Here is a 19,255-nt window from a genome sequence, read left to right as displayed (position 1 = left end):
CGGGTTCATTGGTGGACAGGTCATTTGTGAGCTTGTCCGAAAACACCATTTTTGCTAGCCTGATTTATTTTGTTAGGGAGTTCCTGGCTCAGTTGTATTGTGCTCTGTTACCACAACTGTAGACCTGCTCTTTGGCTTGGCAAAGTTGTCTGAGCTGGGCGTTGAACCAGGCTTGTTGTTGTTGTTGAAGATGCGTTAGGTCTTGGTGGGTACACACGTGTCCTCGCAGAAATTGATGTAGGATGTGATGGTGTAAGTCTTTAAAGACCCTCCAGTTCATGCAGTTGAAGCATGCCTGGAGTTTCAGCTTAGCCTTGTTAATCCATTTCTTAACTGTCTTGACAACAGGCTTATCCACTCTCAGCTTTTGTGTATAGATATGGAGTAGGTGGACGAGGCAGTGGTCAGATAGTCCGAGTGCAGCAATAAGGATTAACCAGAAGGCAGACTTAAGGGTGGTGTAGCAGTGGTCAAGGGTATGCCGTTCCCTGGTGGGGCAATTTACATGTTGTTTGGACTTGGGTAGCTCCTGGCTTATTTACAGTTTCTTATATAACGCAGCAGATTCTGTTGCGCTTTACAACTGATGACAACACTGAAAGAACAAACTGGGTAAGACAGGCATGGAGGTTGGAGGGCCCTGCTGCAAGCTTGCAATCTATAGGGAAATAGGGAAACACAAGGAGAGGCACCAGGAATAGCAATAGTATTTTGCTCTGTGTCAGATATGTTGGTGGCCAGGTGGTACATGGATTCCATTGTGGGGATGTACACTCCCACTAGAACAATTGAGGCAAATTCCCAGGGGGAATAGAAGGGGTTGCAGTTGATACATAGCATCTCCAGCTGAGGGCTGCATTATTTGCCAAGAATCGTGACATTGGTGCACCATCTATCGTTGATGTAGAAACAGATGCTACCACCCTTCTCCTTGAGAGAACCTTGGAGTGATCGCTTCTGTAGATACCAAAACCCGACAAGGACACTTAGGGGTCTGCAATATGCTCATCCAGCCACGTCTCTGTGAAGCATAGGACATATGATCATGTAATGCCTGACCTTGTGCTTCCCAGAAGGAGGGACAGCTTGTCAAACTTGTTCTCCAGGGAGTGTACATTTGAGAGCAGGATCACAGGGAGTGCTTACTGATTCCCCCTCTGCTTCCACCTCACTAGGGCACCTGCATAACAGCATCTTCTCTGTGACAAGGACAACCTACTACTGTAGGGCCAAAATGAGGGCCTCCATTGTCTAGGATGGCTACCGGCATGACAGCGACAGCTGCTGTCACTGCCACTAGGGAATGCGGCTATTCCTGGGGCTAGAGGATATCATGTCTCAGGGTTGATAGAGGAGGTAGTGCAGTTGTTTAGTGGGACCGCTGCTGCTTTAAGGGGGCTGCAGCCGGGCCGGCTCTGTTTAGGTACATGCTGCGGCTTCATCCTGGTTGGCCTCTGCTGGGAGTGCTGGGGAGCTGATGGGTTGCGGCTCAGCCCGGGACCACCGCCATGGGGCCTGGGGGGTTTCCTTCTCCGCCACCAAAGTGGATAGTTCTCCATGGCGGCCAATCTGCTCTCCAACCACAGCAATTTACCTTTACGCATGGGGTGAGACACGGTACATCCACACTAAAATGTACAGTATATAGAATGTTTTAATGTTGATCCTTTATCACCATACAGTGACCAACACCTTTTTTATTTTTCTTCTTTCATTGTACCTTTGCCATCTAGTAAAAAATATGTTCTCTGTTCCTCCTCCATCTAGTGTCAAAACTGTGTTTCTTCATACCCAATAGTTTGATCCTCACTATACTAGGAAATAACTTCCCCGCGATAAAAGTTACCCTTTCCGGAGATGTATAGCATTATTTTATTGCATTTTACTTTTCCTACCTCTGCTTATTATTCCCAGGATATGGTGCTGTGTTATATGATATTTATTGCTGATGCAGATAAAACGCAGACACACAGCTTGCTAAGAGATCTCACAAATGGTGAGGCACACATGCATATATTTGTCAACTCCCCTGAGCAAAACTAACGGGCAAAAGATATGTAGTTATCAAGCAAGTGATACAAGGAATAAATACTAAGAATATAGTGTCTTTGTTTCTGTCCACTGAGGATTTAGTGCTGTTCATAAAGCCTTTTTTCCCAAAGGTGTGTTTTGTTTAGCCTTGCTATGTAGTGACATTTGAGTCTGCATCATGTAAAAAAAGCGAAGTCAATTGAGATTTGAAGTGCGATTCCATGTCACTGACGGCAATACTTCTTGAATGATTCAAATATGTGTCGTGTTGAAATTGTTGCATTGCAAAAATTAGTTCTTGCTGTTGACCACAATGATGTGCAGAAGTCCATGTAGTTATGTACTTATTTTATGTTCCGTTTAATTTTAGAAGTTTTGTTTCGCTCACTGTAATTTTTTTTTTTGTTTGCAAATGACTTCAATAACTGTTTTGATGGAACAATCATTTTAATTATGAGAAGGCATTTGTAACACTTGAACACCATATGCTTGCCTGCTACAGTCTTTTAGCGAGTACAGACACAACTGTAAGTGCTTTTTAATTGCTCAGCCACTTGATCACTCATTTGCATTTCTGAATTTATTTTCATGTTTCAAAGACAACTATACAAGAATAGGTTTTCTTTCATCAAAATAATGGAGATGAATAAATATAAAAAAAAAAACAACAGTCTACTCTCCGACAGCGAGTATCTACCATTGATTTCTAGAATGCCAATTTTTCCCCTTCCATTTCTGAATACTGAATAAATGCATAGTAAGTTGATTTTTTTTTTTTTATGGAGACTTGACAGAGGCTCTTCCTTTTTTGCTAGCTGTCAAAAATAAAAAGCGAAGCCCAATTATATTTGTTATTTTTATATTTTAACTACTGTAAGCATTTTTAAAAATTCAAAAGGCTTTCTACATTTAAATATACATCTTCTTTTGTACTGAGTATACTTGTGCGTACACCGAGATTGGAAAAACCAAGGTAGCAAATTTTGTAAGAAAATGTGCCAAATTACAATTGTAGCTTTAAAAGATCACCGTTTAAATATGGTACTCTTGTAATTCATTGTAATCTTACATTGGTCATGTGTTGTGATTCCCTCATCACTTCACTGCTGGATTGAGCTAGGCTCATCTAGCCTGCTCCAAGGGTGCCAATTGACAAGCCGTGCCAGTGATTGTGGAGCGCGTGTGTCTGCGGCACTCACGCATCCCATTCTCTGCAATCAGAAATCTAGTTTTATTGGGGGGTAACAATGAAAGACCTACGTTGTTTTTTAAGATTATATGCCGATTTTTATTTTTTTTCCTTGGTGGATATGTGTGGCTCAACTGTGGCCTACCAGTACACTGGGTAATCCTTTTTGTGTTGGAGTTCATGAGGCCGGATTTGAATGACTTCGCATGCGTCATAGTGTGCATGGGCATCCTGCAATGAAAGCCAGTGATGGCTGATCATCGCTGGCCGTATACATCATGATTGAGATCAGGCCGGCATTTGGGGGCAGCACCCTGCTGTTCAGGGATTGTCTGTGAAAACGCAGGTGGCACCCAGACACTTACAGGGAGGGCCTCTGCAGTCAGCTCTGGCACCAAACTCCACAACATGATCCTAGCTCTAAAGTACGTCTATGGCTACTCATGCCGCTGAAAACATGATTCATAAAAAAACATGTAGCCGTAGCGCCATTCACAGAGAATGTTATGTACAAGCATCTCAAACTCAAGTGTCCTATCCTGAATTTGTGTGCACAGTATTAAGCATCGGCTACAGGAACTGCAGGATGCTACATTTATGGAATAATGTTGCCTAGGGGACCCGGACATTACATGGCCCATTTTCCCATCTTGTATTGTACTGCACAGTTGTAGCCGCTGCAATGTTCACGAGTATAAGCCGCACAAGCATCTTGCGCGCTAGTGCATTCAATTCTTGGTGAATGGGATGCTGGTAAAAAAGAGGGACAAAAGTGACACTGCAAAACCCTTGCCTAGGTGCGCTGAGGCAATGGAAGAGTGTGGCTCCATCTGTAACCCACCCCCAATAGTCCCTTAAGCTAATCACCACATACACGGCCTGACTCTAACCTGCCTTGCATTCTCACTGATTGGGATTCCAGCTACTACTCCCTGATCATTTTGGTGTTTCGGGGCAGATGTTCTGAAGTGTCAGTATGCTGAATTCCGGCATCCTGAGCATTAGGATGCTGACTGCATCCCAATAAACTAATACAAGAAACCATGAACTGGTGCAAATTTACTTGAGTAAAAAACAATTAGACAATATTAATAGTGTCGAAAATTTGTATAAAAAGCTGTGTAGATGGTTGAATAATGAAACAAATATTTCCCAATGTGAATGAAGAATTTTTTTAAAACTAATGGGTGAGAGTAATCACAATTTATTTATGCTTAACTTACTGTACATTAAGAATAATATTGTCACACATACATTGCAGATAATAGAAAATATAAATATATGTTGAAACTCAAGAGTCTAAGTAGAAATAAAGAATATAAAATATTATTGAAAATAAAAATGCAGGAAAGGGATGGGTTATAAGAGTTGCTGCAGGAAATGAAAAAATGTTTTTTGGGGTAGTACAAAATTGTTGAGGTAGCTCATAATTTATTTGATTAAATATCCATCATTGGTCACTGCTAAAGGGATTCCACATGTATGTGATATCCATGGTAAGTGTCCTAAAGTTGTATATGTTAAACCAATTAGTGGAGATTGCCGTAGTCTTCAGTGTCCAGATGGAAGTAGGTGCTTTAAGGAGGCAGATGCAAGGGTTGGCAGCTGTGACACAGTGGCGGTCAGGTAACCTGGGTAAGTGGCCGTGGGACACCATATTCCCACTGGAAAATATTGCTCAAGGGGGTAAAGGCGGCCATTGAACACACTGAGTTAGGTGGCTGGAAAGCTCCCTTTGCTGCAGAGTGCCCGAGGACACAAGTTGGACTTGACAGTTATCGTGAATGAGTGGCTGTTAGGAGGCCACTGACTGCTGGGGGATCAGAGTGCAAAAGCGGGCCAGCCGAAAATTTGACTTAATTACATGTGTGCCATAATGTGTAATGAGCATTGTGTGGGTGGCATAATGTGGATTTGAATCCAGGGTCTACCCCTGGTTATTCAGTTTGGTGCTTTCACGTTGCACCTCATAGTCTGAAATAACCCGGGTTAATATTGCAATCTGAAAGAGTTATGATTGGCTCTACCTGGTGCAATGTGTACAAGTGGCACTACTATGTGGTCTAATGTGAATAATGGACACTACTGTAACACTATTATGTGGCCACGCCCCCATTGAGTCATGCCCTAATTTCTTTTTTTGGGCACCAGTATTTGGCACACATTGTTCCTATTGCGAAAATATTTTTGCATTTAGGCCCACAACTCGCTAGTTCTGCCTCTGTTTTTTTTCACCTACCTTTGTTTTTATTCTAGCATCCTGCAAATTTGAAAAACCATGCAGCTCATCTTTCCTGCCTGGAACATCGCTCTGTGCTTCAGACTGAGAAATGTAGAATAAATATGTACAGTATGTGTAACAAAAAGGCCAAGTGAAACACATGGCAATCTACATGTTTTTTTATTTATTTTTTTAGTTCTAAAGTAAGGGCAGGTTTTCTAGTATACTGTGGACTTTCCATTAAGTATGACTTTTCAGTAAGTGATCCATGATATGTGGTGACAAAACTCTTTAAGACATACTGTAACATACTGCACTAATAAAGAGTTCCCAAATACAGGATATTATATGATAGACCATCGGTTCCCAACCTCTTTTCCTTGTGATTAGGCTTTTCATTAGAGTACCCCTCCTCTCAAATTGAAATATCCACAGTACTTACTTAGTGGAGTGAAAGTGAGCAGTATGCATGTCCTTATATAAGGAGTATCGGAGGAGCAGTGTGTGGGCAGGAATCTGGTCCCTTTGTGTCTGGTCACTGGCTGTGTACTTCTTCGTGGTTCCTGCTAACACCTGTAGGATTAAATCTGATGCTTCCTCTACCTGTGTCAGTGGAGGGCAGGGGATTGCTGATGTCTGAGGGCAGCGCGGGTAGCACCCAGTGGATTGCTTGGTCAGATAAAAGCATGAGGAGACACTGATGATGCTACAGAGGAAACAGAAGTGACACAATGTGGTTTGTCTCTATGGCAATTGGAGACTTTACCTCCATCCGGAGACTACTTCTTCCTCCATCATTACCAAAATTATTTTCAAGTACCCCCAACTGGTCTCCGGTGTAGCCCGGTATTAGTACCCCTGGTTGGGAACCACTGTTAGACAAATTGCTTTAAACATGATTGGCATGATAGTGGATCCCTGTCTTGCCAGCATGATTGAATTAGAGATGGTAAAACGCATGTATTCTGTTGGGTTTTGGTATAGCATATGGACGATGTCTAGATCGACAATCATGTGGTCGTCCACCAACGTTCGAAGATGTCGAGTTAGATGCCTAAAAATAGCCTCTAGATTGACAGTAACAGAAGATTGATGCAAGCAAAATGTTGATAGAAACATGGTAGACGGTGACGAGGTTGACAATTTTTCATGTTTTTGATGTCTATGTTGATGTCATAGGTTGATGTAGACACTGTATAAGTGTACCGCATCCCAACGCATGACTCGCTGTGCTCCCATGCCTCAGGCACTATTTTATTCTCCCTGTCCATTATGTCTACTGCGATGGCAAAGTCTAAACAAGTCGGTTAAAACCAAAAATCATGAAAAATCAGTGTTGACTTTATCACTGATGGCCACGTTCCAGTCGACTTTTATGCTTGTGTCGATCTACTGTTAATGTCTAGACACTGCCGACTATTTTTAGGCATCTAGCCATCGACCAGAAATGATTTTCATTCATGACAATTTCTCAAGTGTGTAGAAAATGTGCCACAGAACTTCTGATGGCTGAAATTAATTTATGTGGTATAAACAACATCAAGCCATTAGCATTTCTGTGTGTTATAAGAAACAGGTGGCGAAAGGGATGACGGAAGCCAACATAACTGGTGGACAGTAATGGACAAGTTTAAAGAGAGACACATCAGAACACATGGATACTTTTAGTTACTGAGTGGGATCATAACCACTGACACTCATGACTGTAAGAAAATATCATTACTGAAGGCTAAAGACCTTGTGCTAATTACCTGCAAACTAGAGGATTAGAAAAACCTAAACAACTGGAGGGTGTGAATATGGTTTATCATCTTCATGGCATGAGTCTTCCCAGCCTGTTCTGTGGCTGGTAGAAGCAGTGGCTGAGGCATGTGCAGGGAAAAATTATTTCAGTTCTGTACAGATGTGTTCACCTACAGATGGAGCCCCTCTCATTGAGGCTGGGGCTGGAGTTCGAATTGCCAGCCACCATCTGCCACTGGCCGTCGGCATATTTGCAAAATGAATTTGATGCACAAGCAGCTTCTACTGATTCTAGACACTGTCGACCCTTTATACCAGGGCTGGGCAATTGTGGCCCTCCAGATGTTGAGGAACTACACATCCCAGGATCCTTTGCATTCGTTTTGCTATGTGGCCATGCTGAAACTGATGCATGGCATGCTGGGATGTGTAGTTTCTCAACATCTGGAGGGCCGCAATTGCCTAGCCCTGCTTTATACCATAGCCTAGGCCTAGAGCTGGAAACCATACCATACAGATGTAGCCACGCTCATCGTTGCTGCACTATTCGAGAGGCTTGATAGAAACACATTGAGCGGTGATTGCTCGGTTTTGCAATTCCGTGCCCTGTTGACACTCCAAACAGGTAGGAGCTGTTGTTGCGCAGCAATGAATACTGTAGATTTATTTTGTGAGTGGTCATTAATGCAGACTGACAATATATTTTGTTGTTATGAATTCACTTATAAGAGTACATTCTCAAACGTATAACTGGGCAATGAGTTGCTATATGTTCTTCCTACGTTTTTTCCTATTTATATATTTTTGAAGGTTGCCATTCTGTTATTATTGGACCTTGTTAACTTATTTCTAATTTTAGCTCACTGAAAAGCAAAAACCACAGCTTAATCTGGAGAAGTTGCCAGCTACTACAGGATGTTGTTATGGAAGATTTTCCGGCTGAAATCTTTCTTCAAAGACCAAAGATAGTGAAGGTTAGCCAACTTTTTTTGCTTATATTTTCTAAAAAGGCATATGTTTAACTGGCGTTCTATCTCATAGCTGTATGTAATAAGCAGTATTGCTAAACATATAGTGGCATATCCAATTAAGTGCAAGATATATTGTGTCCATTTTTCAGTTCCCGAATCTCGTGCTTTCCGGCTGAAAAAAAAATCACTTTTTAACATACCAATCTATACCCAAAAAATCTACAAATAAATATTGTGTAAAAGTAATGGATCTGTATAAATGAGCGGTTCTCAAACTGTGGTTCCTGACCCTAAAGTGGGTCCCGACCTTCTCGGCATGGATCACGACTCCATGTTGCTGATAATCAGGCTAAAGACTATTCTAATCTCAGGAAGTGATTCAAGTAGTTTGAAATACCTGTTGAATTGTCTGTTACAATATTTAGAGTCCTCCCATCATTTTGTGCCTCCACAATGCTGCCATGCATGGGCTGTCTGCTGACAACACATGTGATGAACTTCTGCATCAACTTCCTGGGGTACTTCCTAATGTTTCTGATTTTTGTGTATTTTTTTTAAAAAGTACTATCAATCAAAAAGTTTTACAGCATTCTGGTGGGGGCGTCACATGGGTATTGCTCTGTATAGCAGCAGTAGCAGGCAGTCATTGACCAGTGATACGGTGAGGTCATCACTCGTGTAAAAATTCTGGATATTGCCGGCACTGCTGGTAAATAAACAGCTACCTTAGGTGCCAGATAAGAGTTCAAATGCACATATGCATAATGAATTTCAAAGCTGTGTTTGAATCAACCTTTGAAAGCTGATGAAAGAGTCTGCTTTTGAAATATTGATTTGTATACAGCTTTGGCTGGGTCATCTAAGTCCCTTCCCCACTGCAGTGCCATGCCCTGCCCCCCCTGCATTAATTACCTTGGCCCAGTTCTTGGGGCTGTGATCCTCATGCTCCTCTGTGCTGTTATTCGGGCCCTCCTATCACCGCAGTTGGAGTTCTTGGTGAAAGGCCTAAAATCCTGCATTGGCTCCGCATGATATAAACAGGACAGATTATGGCATTATGTAATAAATGTAGGACTATTTTATACAAAATTCATTTATGAAATAATTGTATTTGATCATTTATAGAATATTTATTATTCCCTTAGAGCCTTCTGTCTTTGCTTGGTCTTGCATCTGAAAAAGATGGCCAACGGCATTTGGCATTCCAATCTGCTTCCTGTCTATTATACTTATGTACACAGTTAAGAAGCAGACTAAACTTTCACAGAGACCCAGGGTTTTTAAGTACAAAACAAGGTAAGAATAATATTTAAAGTATTTATAAATTGAGATTTTATATAATGAGTTAAAAAATAAGTTTATTTTTATTGTAAAAATGTACTTGTTTTGCGTCAACGATAAGACCCAATAATGTCCTGTTGCTAAGTGTCATTGTATATTTTATTTTTACCTTCTATAACCTAGCATAAAATATTAAAAATATCTATTAAATACTAAAAAAAAATTAAATTTTATTAGTTTAAATTAAAAAAATTGTGTGTGTGTGTATTTTAATGCTCTAGTGTTAATATATTTTACTTTTCTTTGAACATTTTACAGAAGCGATTTCTCAGAACTCATCTGTATCCTACTACACTCCAGCAACTCGTAATTCTCAAAATACCTCTCCTGAAAACGAGCATCTCCGACCTACAGTTGTGGGGCGCACTAGCCAACGACTTAGTGGGGATGGTCAAGATTGGGATGCTACAACCTCTAGGTTAGCTGTTATTAAACTAAAAGGCTTGTATTCATTTATATTGAGAATATCACTAAACAGTATTTTAATATATGTATGGTATATTAACCCTATGAGTGGTACCCTTGGCGAGCTGTGGCGAGGGGGGTTTGTATGGCAAGGATGGCTTTTTTTAGCGAGAAAAAGCCACCCTCGCCTCCTGCCCCCTTCCCGGTCGCTCGCGTATTCTATGTTTTTTGGGGAAATCCTTGCCATTAAAAGGTGGCGAGGAGTCCCTGGAACGGCGAGGTTTAGCAGCGAGCCTTGCCTTTTTGACAGCCGCATCCGCCGTTTTCACCTCTCCTCAGGAAGCAGTTGAGGTAAAAACGGAGAATGATGGGGGAGCGCTGAATAACTGATGGCGGGCCCTGTAATGTTTACCTTTATATAGGAAATATAATCTGTTATTATGCAACATTCTATATTTTAATTTATATAGAAAATGTGAGCGACGCTGGAATTTTTAGTGGGTATTTTGTACATCTCACAGAGATGTTGGTACCCGAAGGGTTAAAAAAATTCTGAAGTCAAATTTTTACTGTGCGCAAAAAATTATTGGGTACAATTAAATCATCCCACATTTTATAAATGTCAAGTTCTTTTATCCTGCATTTCAACACACGTGCATTTCTGCCGCTTTTTAAACTCTCAGATTCACTAAAGACTGAAAAGATTCAGTTTTTAATTGCCTGGTGAATGAATCTTATTGCCTTCACTGATCAAAGTGATAGTGATTAAAATAATTGTTTGTTTCCCTGCTAAATAAATTTATAAATATTGACATTCTTATAAATTAAATGTACCCCTCCCATGCAAATATCAACCTGCAATCTACAAATTTTCTTGATCCTCTATAATCATCAATGAAATATATTGTTTCCAAGAAGCTTGCAAAACAAAAACAAAAAAAATGTTTAACATCTATTAAATCTACCTAACTAATGGATAGGGGGCCAATCAGAATTACAGTACACTAGTGTCTCTTGGTGTCTCTCCTTTTATGGGAAAATGTTCCTGATTGTCTGCCCACGTATTAAGCAGGTTGGCTTTCAGGCAGTACTGCAAAGCGTTTTGGTAGAAGTTTGGTTTTGTTTCAGGGGTTTTTATTTTCTTCATATGGATTATTACATTCACGCAAAGAATATGATTGTAGGGAAGTTTTTAATATTTTTTTTTACAACTGCAATACAGAAAATCCTCGGACCAATTTTGTGGATTTTTAACAGTTGTACTATTATACTGTATATTCAGTGGGTTTTCAGTGAGTCATCAAGGGCACAAATAGTGATTACTGTATTTAATCAGAAAGTGAAATATGTTGGATTGAGTTGTTAAACTGGCATGTATCAGAATAAAAATATGAGCAGTGGCAGTGTGGTTAAAACCTCGGTTTGGTGTTCTGGCAAGAAGGGTACTTGTCAGAGAAACTATTATAAGGCTAATTGTGGAGTTTAGCAAGTTATGGGAAAAAATACTTTTATGGGAGAGTTACAAGGAGCAAACCCTGGCTGTTCAAAATCTACCAAACACCCATCCCCTTTTCCAGATGTACAATGTATCCCATAAAATGTGAGGATTTTCTCTGTGAAGTCGGTTATGTCTACAGATGCAAATTGTACAAGTATAAAAAACGAAGTCCGCTATAGTTGCTTGGGGTGGAACCACAACATATAAAATGTTTCCTTATAACTGTCATGATTTTTTATTTTAAAGTGGTAACAGTATTCAAGCTCATGCCAATCCTCGAACTTCACATTGGTCTCCATTGGACAGAGGCAATTTGGATGCCCCAGAAGTTGAAAATGAAGATGCATTAGATCTACAGTTTCAACAGCTCAGTCTTCCTCAATTCTGTGTGTTCGTTCTAGAAAGTGCTGCACCGTTACTAAAGTCAGGTCAGTTGTATGCTAGCACTGCACTGCCAGAAATTTTTTCTTACTTCCTGTAAGAAATGCAGTATTTTATTATTAAAATTGTGCTAATGATCCTGTGAAAGTCATGTACAGTATGCCTAGTTAGGTGGGTTATAGATTTACTAATGAGGTATGGACTCTGAATACTAGAGGTCTTGTGGGAATGTGGAAAAAGAGAAGCTTTGTGCCAAATTTAAATATTTCTTTATAGATAAATCAACTTCCACTTAAGGCCCACCTATTTCATTACATTGCCTTTCTCCTTAAAATACTGCTAATTTATGCTACTTGATGGTCTCATTTTACGACGAATCTTGGGGACAACGTATGTACATATCATGTTTTTCTGTGTTTATTTTTTTGTTGGGAAAATGTGGCTCCAATAGCAGTGGGCTTGTTTGTGGCTAAAGTAGCAATAAGCTCATTTGGGGCTCCAATAGCAAGGGGCTTCTTTGGGGTTTCAAGAGAAATGGGCTTCTTTGGGGCTCTGAGAGCGAGGGGCTTTTTTGGGGCTCTGAGAGCGAGGGGCTTTTTTGGGGCTCTGAGAGCGAGGGGCTTTTTTGGGGCTCTGAGAGCGAGGGGCTTTTTTGGGGCTCTGAGAGCGAGGGGCTTCTTTGGGGCTCTGAGAGGGAGGGGCTTCTTTGGGGCTCTGAGAGGGAGGGGCTTCTTTGGGGCTCTGAGAGGGAGGGGCTTCTTTGGGGCTCTGAGAGGGAGGGGCTTCTTTGGGGCCCTGAGAGGGAGGGGCTTCTTTGGGGCCCTGAGAGGGAGGGGCTTCTTTGGGGCCCTGAGAGCGAGGGGCTTCTTTGGGGCCCTGAGAGCGAGGGGCTTCTTTGGGGCCCTGAGAGCGAGGGGCTTCTTTGGAGCTCTGAGAGCGAGGGGCTTCTTTGGGGCTCTGAGAGCGAGGGGCTTCTTTGGGGCCCTGAGAGCGAGGGGCTTCTTTGGGGCCCTGAGAGCGAGGGGCTTCTTTGGGGCCCTGAGAGCGAGGGGCTTCTTTGGGGCCCTGAGAGCGAGGGGCTTCTTTGGGGCCCTGAGAGCGAGGGGTTTCTTTGGGGCTCTGAGAGGGAGGGGCTTTTTTGGGGCTCTGAGAGCGAGGGGCTTCTTTGGGGCTCTGAGAGGGAGGGGCTTCTTTGGGGCTCTGAGATCGAGGGGCTTCTTTGGCTTCTTTGGGGCCCTGAGAGCGAGGGGCTTCTTTGGGGCCCTGAGAGCGAGGGGCTTCTTTGGGGCCCTGAGAGCGAGGGGCTTCTTTGGGGCTCTGAGAGCGAGGGGCTTCTTTGGGGCTCTGAGAGCGAGGGGCTTCTTTGGGGCTCTGAGAGCGAGGGGCTTCTTTGGGGCTCTGAGGGCAAGGGGCTTCTTTGGGGCTCTGAGAGCGAGGGGCTTCTTTGGGGCTCTGAGAGCGAGGGGCTTCTTTGGGGCTCTGAGAGCGAGGGGCTTCTTTGGGGCTCTGAGATCGAGGGGCTTTTTTGGGGCTCTGAGATCGAGGGGCTTCTTTGGGGCTCTGAGAGCGGGGGGCTTCGTTGGGGCTCTGAGAGCGAGGGGCTACTTTGCTGACACTTAATAGTTTAAATTACATCAGACTAAAAGTTTATAGGTCACAGTTTTTTCCAGATTAGGGGCCAGATGCACCAAGCTTGAAAAGGTGATCAAATGAAGAGTAATAAACGAACTGCCATGTTACAGACTTGGGGTCTAATTCAGACCATAAGTCTATTCTTACTTTTATCTAGACAGAGATGGCCGACAAGGGTGCGGGCGCTCACATCATGTGATGTCAGCCGTCCACCCGAGCAGACATTGATGCACCTTAGTTTCCAGGGGAATGCCCAGCGTTTTCAGTATCCACTGGGCGTTCCCCTGCTGCCGTCTTTGCCCATGTGAACACCTAGGCGATAGTGATACTCGCCGAGATACACATGCCCATATACGTGCATGCGCAGAACCCCAACCATTGAAAATGTGGCGGGTCTCAATCAACACCTAGGTTTGAAAAATGTCTGTTAAGAGCTGGTTGTTAATTACTCTCCATTTTATCCCTTTTTGAATTTTGGTGGCTCTATCCCTAGAGCTGATGTTTGAGTCAACTGTTTTTCCAGTATAAAAATGATTATTGACCCATTTGCACAGAAAGTAGTGCCTCTGTACGCCTGCCCTCCTCATCTGATCTTCTATTATGGTGTTTGTTGTGTGTTGATTTGTAAAACTATGCCTCCTCCATAACCGGATAGGTCACTTCACCCAACTCCTCTATAAGCACGTCATCTTGACATACAGTACTTGCCACTTGTGAAATTTAGGTGAGGCAGTTATTTGAGAAGCATGATGTCATGAAGAGGATTTGGCGTTTTTTCTAATGTGTCCGTTGTGTCATAAATGATGCTCAGGTTGCCCTGATACAGGGCACATCCCAGAAAAGTGCATTGATAGGGCCCTACAAAGTCTAATAGGAAATACAATATATTACTTGTCTTGTGCACATTGTATGCAGTGTCTTTTTGGGAAAGGAGGAAAAGCTATGTGAATTTTTTTATGTAATCATTGTGATCTGCTTTTTCTCCCACATGTAGAAAGACAGAAACCTGTAATGCTCATTCTTGAACTACTTAGAGAGAATTTGCTGGTGCTTGGTGATGCCATTTCAGAAAGTGTTTGGGAGGATGAAAGTCTCATAGGACAAGAACTGGTAAGAGCTCATTACTGTGATTATGGAAAGCACACTATATGTGCTAAATATATATTAACTTTGCATCCTATATTAAGTTTGCATCAATAAAAACTTGCTCAGAAAGCACTTCTTGCCAAAGGCCTAACCGGCACTACATGTTGCTATGGAAACCCGAGAAGGCAAACAATAAGATAATGTCAATAACACCTTTTTATTTTTTTATGTCTATAAAAGGTTATGTACGGACCACAGTACTGCAAAAATAAGACTTTTAATTACAACTGATTTTTATTTTGGAGTGAATTGCTGTCTTTACCTTAAATTTCTAAATTTCTAACTTTATATGATTTTAAGCCTATTCCAATAATTCAATAAAAACTCACTTGTGTTTTTTTTTTTTTTTCAGAGACGTAAACTGCTTTTAGTACTTGATACACTTGGGGAGGCTATATTGTTTCATAAAAATAACAATAGTTCTGAGAAGCCTGACTCTTCTCTTGTGAACCACAGAATGGCATTTATCAGCATTTCTCTTTTTACAATGCGACTACTGCAAACACTTCTCCCTGTGGAAAAGGTAAGAGATGAAGAACAATCCTCAAAAGCAGAAACCTTTTTAAAGCTCCTTTCTCAAGATTATGTTGGTTAATATTAATAGCACTGGTTACTCTTGGCAATCTTCCCTTCTCAACTGCACTTTACTACTGGAGTTGGTTTGTGCACACTCTTCAGGCCTAAATGTGAATCTGGGTATTGTTTATCTATATCACACAACACTGATCTCTCTCCATTGCCTCTTGTGAAACACTGGAATGGCAATGACATGTCAGAGTTCTGTATGTAGGATTGTGTTTATTTTATTATTGTGCTGGAATCGGCATCATTTTACATTTTCCAAATGAATACAAGATTACATGCAGGTCAGACTGGCAACTGTGAACCTGCATGCTAAACTGTGTGTTCTGTCTGCCTTCCCTAAATTAAAGGGCATACAAACATAGAGATGTGTGCTAAGCGTTTTTGCTAAGCTATTTAGGGGAGGTGATTTCCCTGTGTGTATATTGCTCATAGAGAGCCTATACACATGCAGAGATTTGTGCTGAGCGATTTCACTAAGCAATTCTACTTAAGCAAAAAAAGAGTCAGGGCAGTGGTTCAGGAGGACTTAGATCAGTGGTGCTCAACCTCAGTCCTCAAGGACTCCCAACAGTGCACATTTTCCAGGTCTCCATGCACAATCAAAGGTGAAATAATTAGCTCCACTTGTGATCTTTTAAAATGTGTCAGTGACCAATGAGTGCATCTGTTCACCTGCCTGGTTACCTGGAAAACGTGACTTAATTGTGTTCTAAGTTAGTGGTTCTCAACCTCGGTTCTAAAAGACCCCCATCCTTTAGAACCGAGGTTGAGAACCACTGACTTAGAACACAATTGCTATAGCTCATTCTGTACACACCGAGCGATTTGCAGTAATTTTCTAAGCAATTAGACTAGATTGTGACTGTATGCACTAACTTGACTATCGGGTCCGCGCATCGTCATTGCGCAGGAGCATACACACGGAGCGATCTATGCTTACTTTCTAAGCGATTTAGTCAGACTGCTTAGCAAACAGCACAAAATTGCTCCGTGTGTATGTCCCTTTTAGTGCATGGATCTGGTTTGTTAACTTACAGTACATTAGGAACACAGGCAAAGCGTGATCATTGTATAGCTGAAACAACATTATTTCAGGGTGTTATATGGAGCTTGTATGATGTGCTTTAATAAATCGTAAAGACTCAAATGGTATTCATAACCTGCCAATAATAGCAAGTACAGTCAGGATTATATCCTTTTCCAAGCTCCATCAGTGATACACTGCTGGGACTGGGATACCGGACCAAGATAGAGAGGGGTCCACCCCTGGCTCCTACTGCTGAGTCTTGGAGATATGCACCAGGCTATAGGGCCGATGCGCAGTGAGGCCTTCTTCAAAACATGTCTGTACTGCGCATTGGCTTTCTGTGAATTGTTAAATCGTGATCTCACATATAGGTGAAACAGTGTGGCTGAATTCAGTCTTGGAAGGTACTAAAGAAGACATTCAGTGCCAATTCTGGTGCTAGCTGAAGGGTAAGAGGAACAATCTGCAACCAGCACCACAGTGCCAGGTAGACTTATCAGGTGCCTCCAGCCTATCTATGATCTGCTGAGTTCACGCCAAATGTTTATTGTCTCTTAGTTATCTGGAAGAAGTATTGGTTCTCCATATGGCACAAACAGGAACCCAGTGTCTATAAAATGTTATTAATTACTGACTGTGCTGAGAAAAGAAATGCATATCTTCTAAGCAGTGATAACTGAGGAAAAGAGAGCAAGAGGAGTTAGCATGCATTTAAAAAAAATAAATTTTTTTTTCATCTTTACCATCCACATGGACACCGGATGGGAAGGGCAAAGTGGACGAGCGCAGTGGTAGTAAAGCGAGGCACCTTGCACAATGCATAGCGAGTAAAGCTGTACACTAATTTGTGGTCCATGTGATGAAATCTACAAATTTACTCAAAAAGAACCCCATGAAAAACCCACATCAACTCTTTCATGTATAGATCTTTTTGTCTTTGGCCATTTTATCACTTCACAAGACTTTATAAATCTTATATGTGTTGTTTTTTTTTTTTTTTATGGAAAATAGTGAAGAATGCTTGTGGAAAAATGTACCCATGTACAGACAACCATATCTGCTGCCACAGCAGAGTATATTAATGAAAAAAGTATATAAATGAAAAAGCACATTGGGGTGTATTCAATGCGACCGGCGAGGGGGTTAAACGGCGGGGATCGCCGAAAACAAGCGATCCTCGTACGCTCACCCTATTTGAAGCATGGGGGAAATCCTCGCTGTCAGAGGACAGTGAGGATTCCCGCAAACAGCAAGGCTCGTGGCTGATGCAGGGAGCCCTCTGCATTTAGCCGCGAGCCTCGCTGTTTTAGGTGTGTGCAGAGGGTCAGTTGAATACTGACCCTGCCAGCTGTGACAGCGAGCAGGCAGCACTGCGAGCTCTCACAGGTCGCAGAAAGCATTAAATACACCACATTGTATTCGCTACTTATGCACTTGTGTTAGTGCCCAGATCTGGTTGTGCATCTGTTTCCCTGTCATGGGTTTTGAGTCCTGTATTATCTTTGGCTTCTCCTGAGCCTGGTAACTGTTGTGACCCCTGAGACCGGAGCAGTTCTGCCACTGCCGTCTTGTCTCATTTAGCCGCCTTGTCTCATATTGTCCACTTGTTGGTCTGATTAACCCTGGTCACAGCAGGGATTCATTTTGTGTGTGTGTAGATTATTTACTTTCCAATGTTCATTTTCCTCATGTTCCCTTATGCATGCTTATGTCCACAGTCATTATTTGGACTAGGACTCATTTTGGGAGGTGTTCTGTAGATCCAGATATATAGCTTACATTACCATGTTTTGCAGTCAGTCAGTCAGTCAGTCATGCCATGATTTAGGTTCTGTGATAAATGATCGACAATTACTAGGTCGGCCACTAATGGTCGACAGTGAGTAGGTCAACACCAAAGAATGATCGACATACACTAGGGCGACATTGACATAAGGTCCACACAAACAAAATGTCAACATTAACATGGTTGACACAGGAAATGGTCAGCACATGTTGTTGTGGTTTTTATGACTATGTCGACATGGACATTGTGTAAGTGTATCGGGCATGGTTCCTTGCTGTGTTCAGCACACTCTACCATTGCATTGGATGTGGAGGGGGAATCAAAGTATGAACAAATCTTTAAAAAAAAATAAAAAAAAAATAATGAAAAACTTGTGTCAACCTTTTACAATGTCAACCATGTTCATAAAAAGGTAGAACCTTTTTACTTTCCGGCTTGTCAATGTCGACCTAGTGTATTTTGACCTTTCTTAGATGTCGATCTATCGGATCGGACCCATCAGTGACACATCGTTGGTGCTTAATAGTACATGCGATGTGTTGTTCTGATCCATGGGTGTGTGCCAGCGGTGAAGCACTGGTAAGTGGGGTCCGGGCAGCATAGCGGCAGGGAGCTTGTAGCGGTATTTGCCAAACGGCGGGGCGGGAAGCATGTAAAAATGGCACATCAAATGTCAAATCGTAAGAGAGCCTTCCGGGGAGTTGCCTGGGGGCTCTCAAGGGCAAACTGGTCCGGCTGAATGCAGTAGTTGAATTCACCATGAATAATTTGCTAGCACTGATCCTAATGTATGGAGTAATTTTACTGTTTCACATATTTTTGTACAATACCAAGCCAATTCATAAAATATTTACTTTTCAATTTTACAGTATGACCTCGATCTTGTGTATAGTACACTTGCTTGCAGAAGCTGTGTTCAGATTTAGTTTCGGTGCAGGCAAGTACTGCATGCATTACAGGTTTTGATAAGGATCACCAGCATAAACAGGCCTATGCTGCCCTCTCCCTGTTGTTACGATATCTGCTGCAAGCTTCTCTATTGCATTTACACTTAGGAAATGTGAGAATGATGAAGTTATAGATGTAATGTAGAATATTCACGTGCCAATAGTAGCCTATGTGTGTGTGTGTGTGTGTTTTATTTTAACTTGGAATTCAAAAGTTTTCTTTAACAAGATAAAAAAGAAACAACACCCATTGTGATAGACTTGAGCTTCAGTGGCTTAAAAATAATGAGGGCAGGATGGATTGGTTGATATTCTGCTCATATTCCTAGTCATTGAAAATACATGCTGTGCT

The 19,255-nt window shown here is 41.9% G+C and overlaps 1 protein-coding gene across 2 annotated transcripts in view; it reads left to right on the top strand.

Moving 5' to 3' along the window:
• Positions 1–19,255, top strand: part of RTTN (rotatin) — a 206,338-nt gene that overhangs the window by 57,303 nt on the left and 129,780 nt on the right. For both annotated transcript variants that reach the window (XM_083187719.1, XM_083187718.1), the window contains 6 exons: positions 8,044–8,158; positions 9,301–9,451; positions 9,755–9,914; positions 11,646–11,827; positions 14,407–14,522; positions 14,911–15,081. In XM_083187719.1, coding sequence (XP_083043845.1) covers positions 8,044–8,158; positions 9,301–9,451; positions 9,755–9,914; positions 11,646–11,827; positions 14,407–14,522; positions 14,911–15,081 — 895 coding nt within the window. The remainder of the gene's footprint in view (positions 1–8,043; positions 8,159–9,300; positions 9,452–9,754; positions 9,915–11,645; positions 11,828–14,406; positions 14,523–14,910; positions 15,082–19,255) is intronic.

Source organism: Crinia signifera, chromosome 5 (genome assembly GCF_055691185.1).
Source record: "Crinia signifera chromosome 5, ASM5569118v1, whole genome shotgun sequence".
Classification (NCBI taxonomy): domain Eukaryota; kingdom Metazoa; phylum Chordata; class Amphibia; order Anura; family Myobatrachidae; genus Crinia; species Crinia signifera.
The sequence above is the reverse complement of the archived record's forward strand: the minus strand, read 5'-3'. Positions and strand labels throughout refer to the sequence as shown.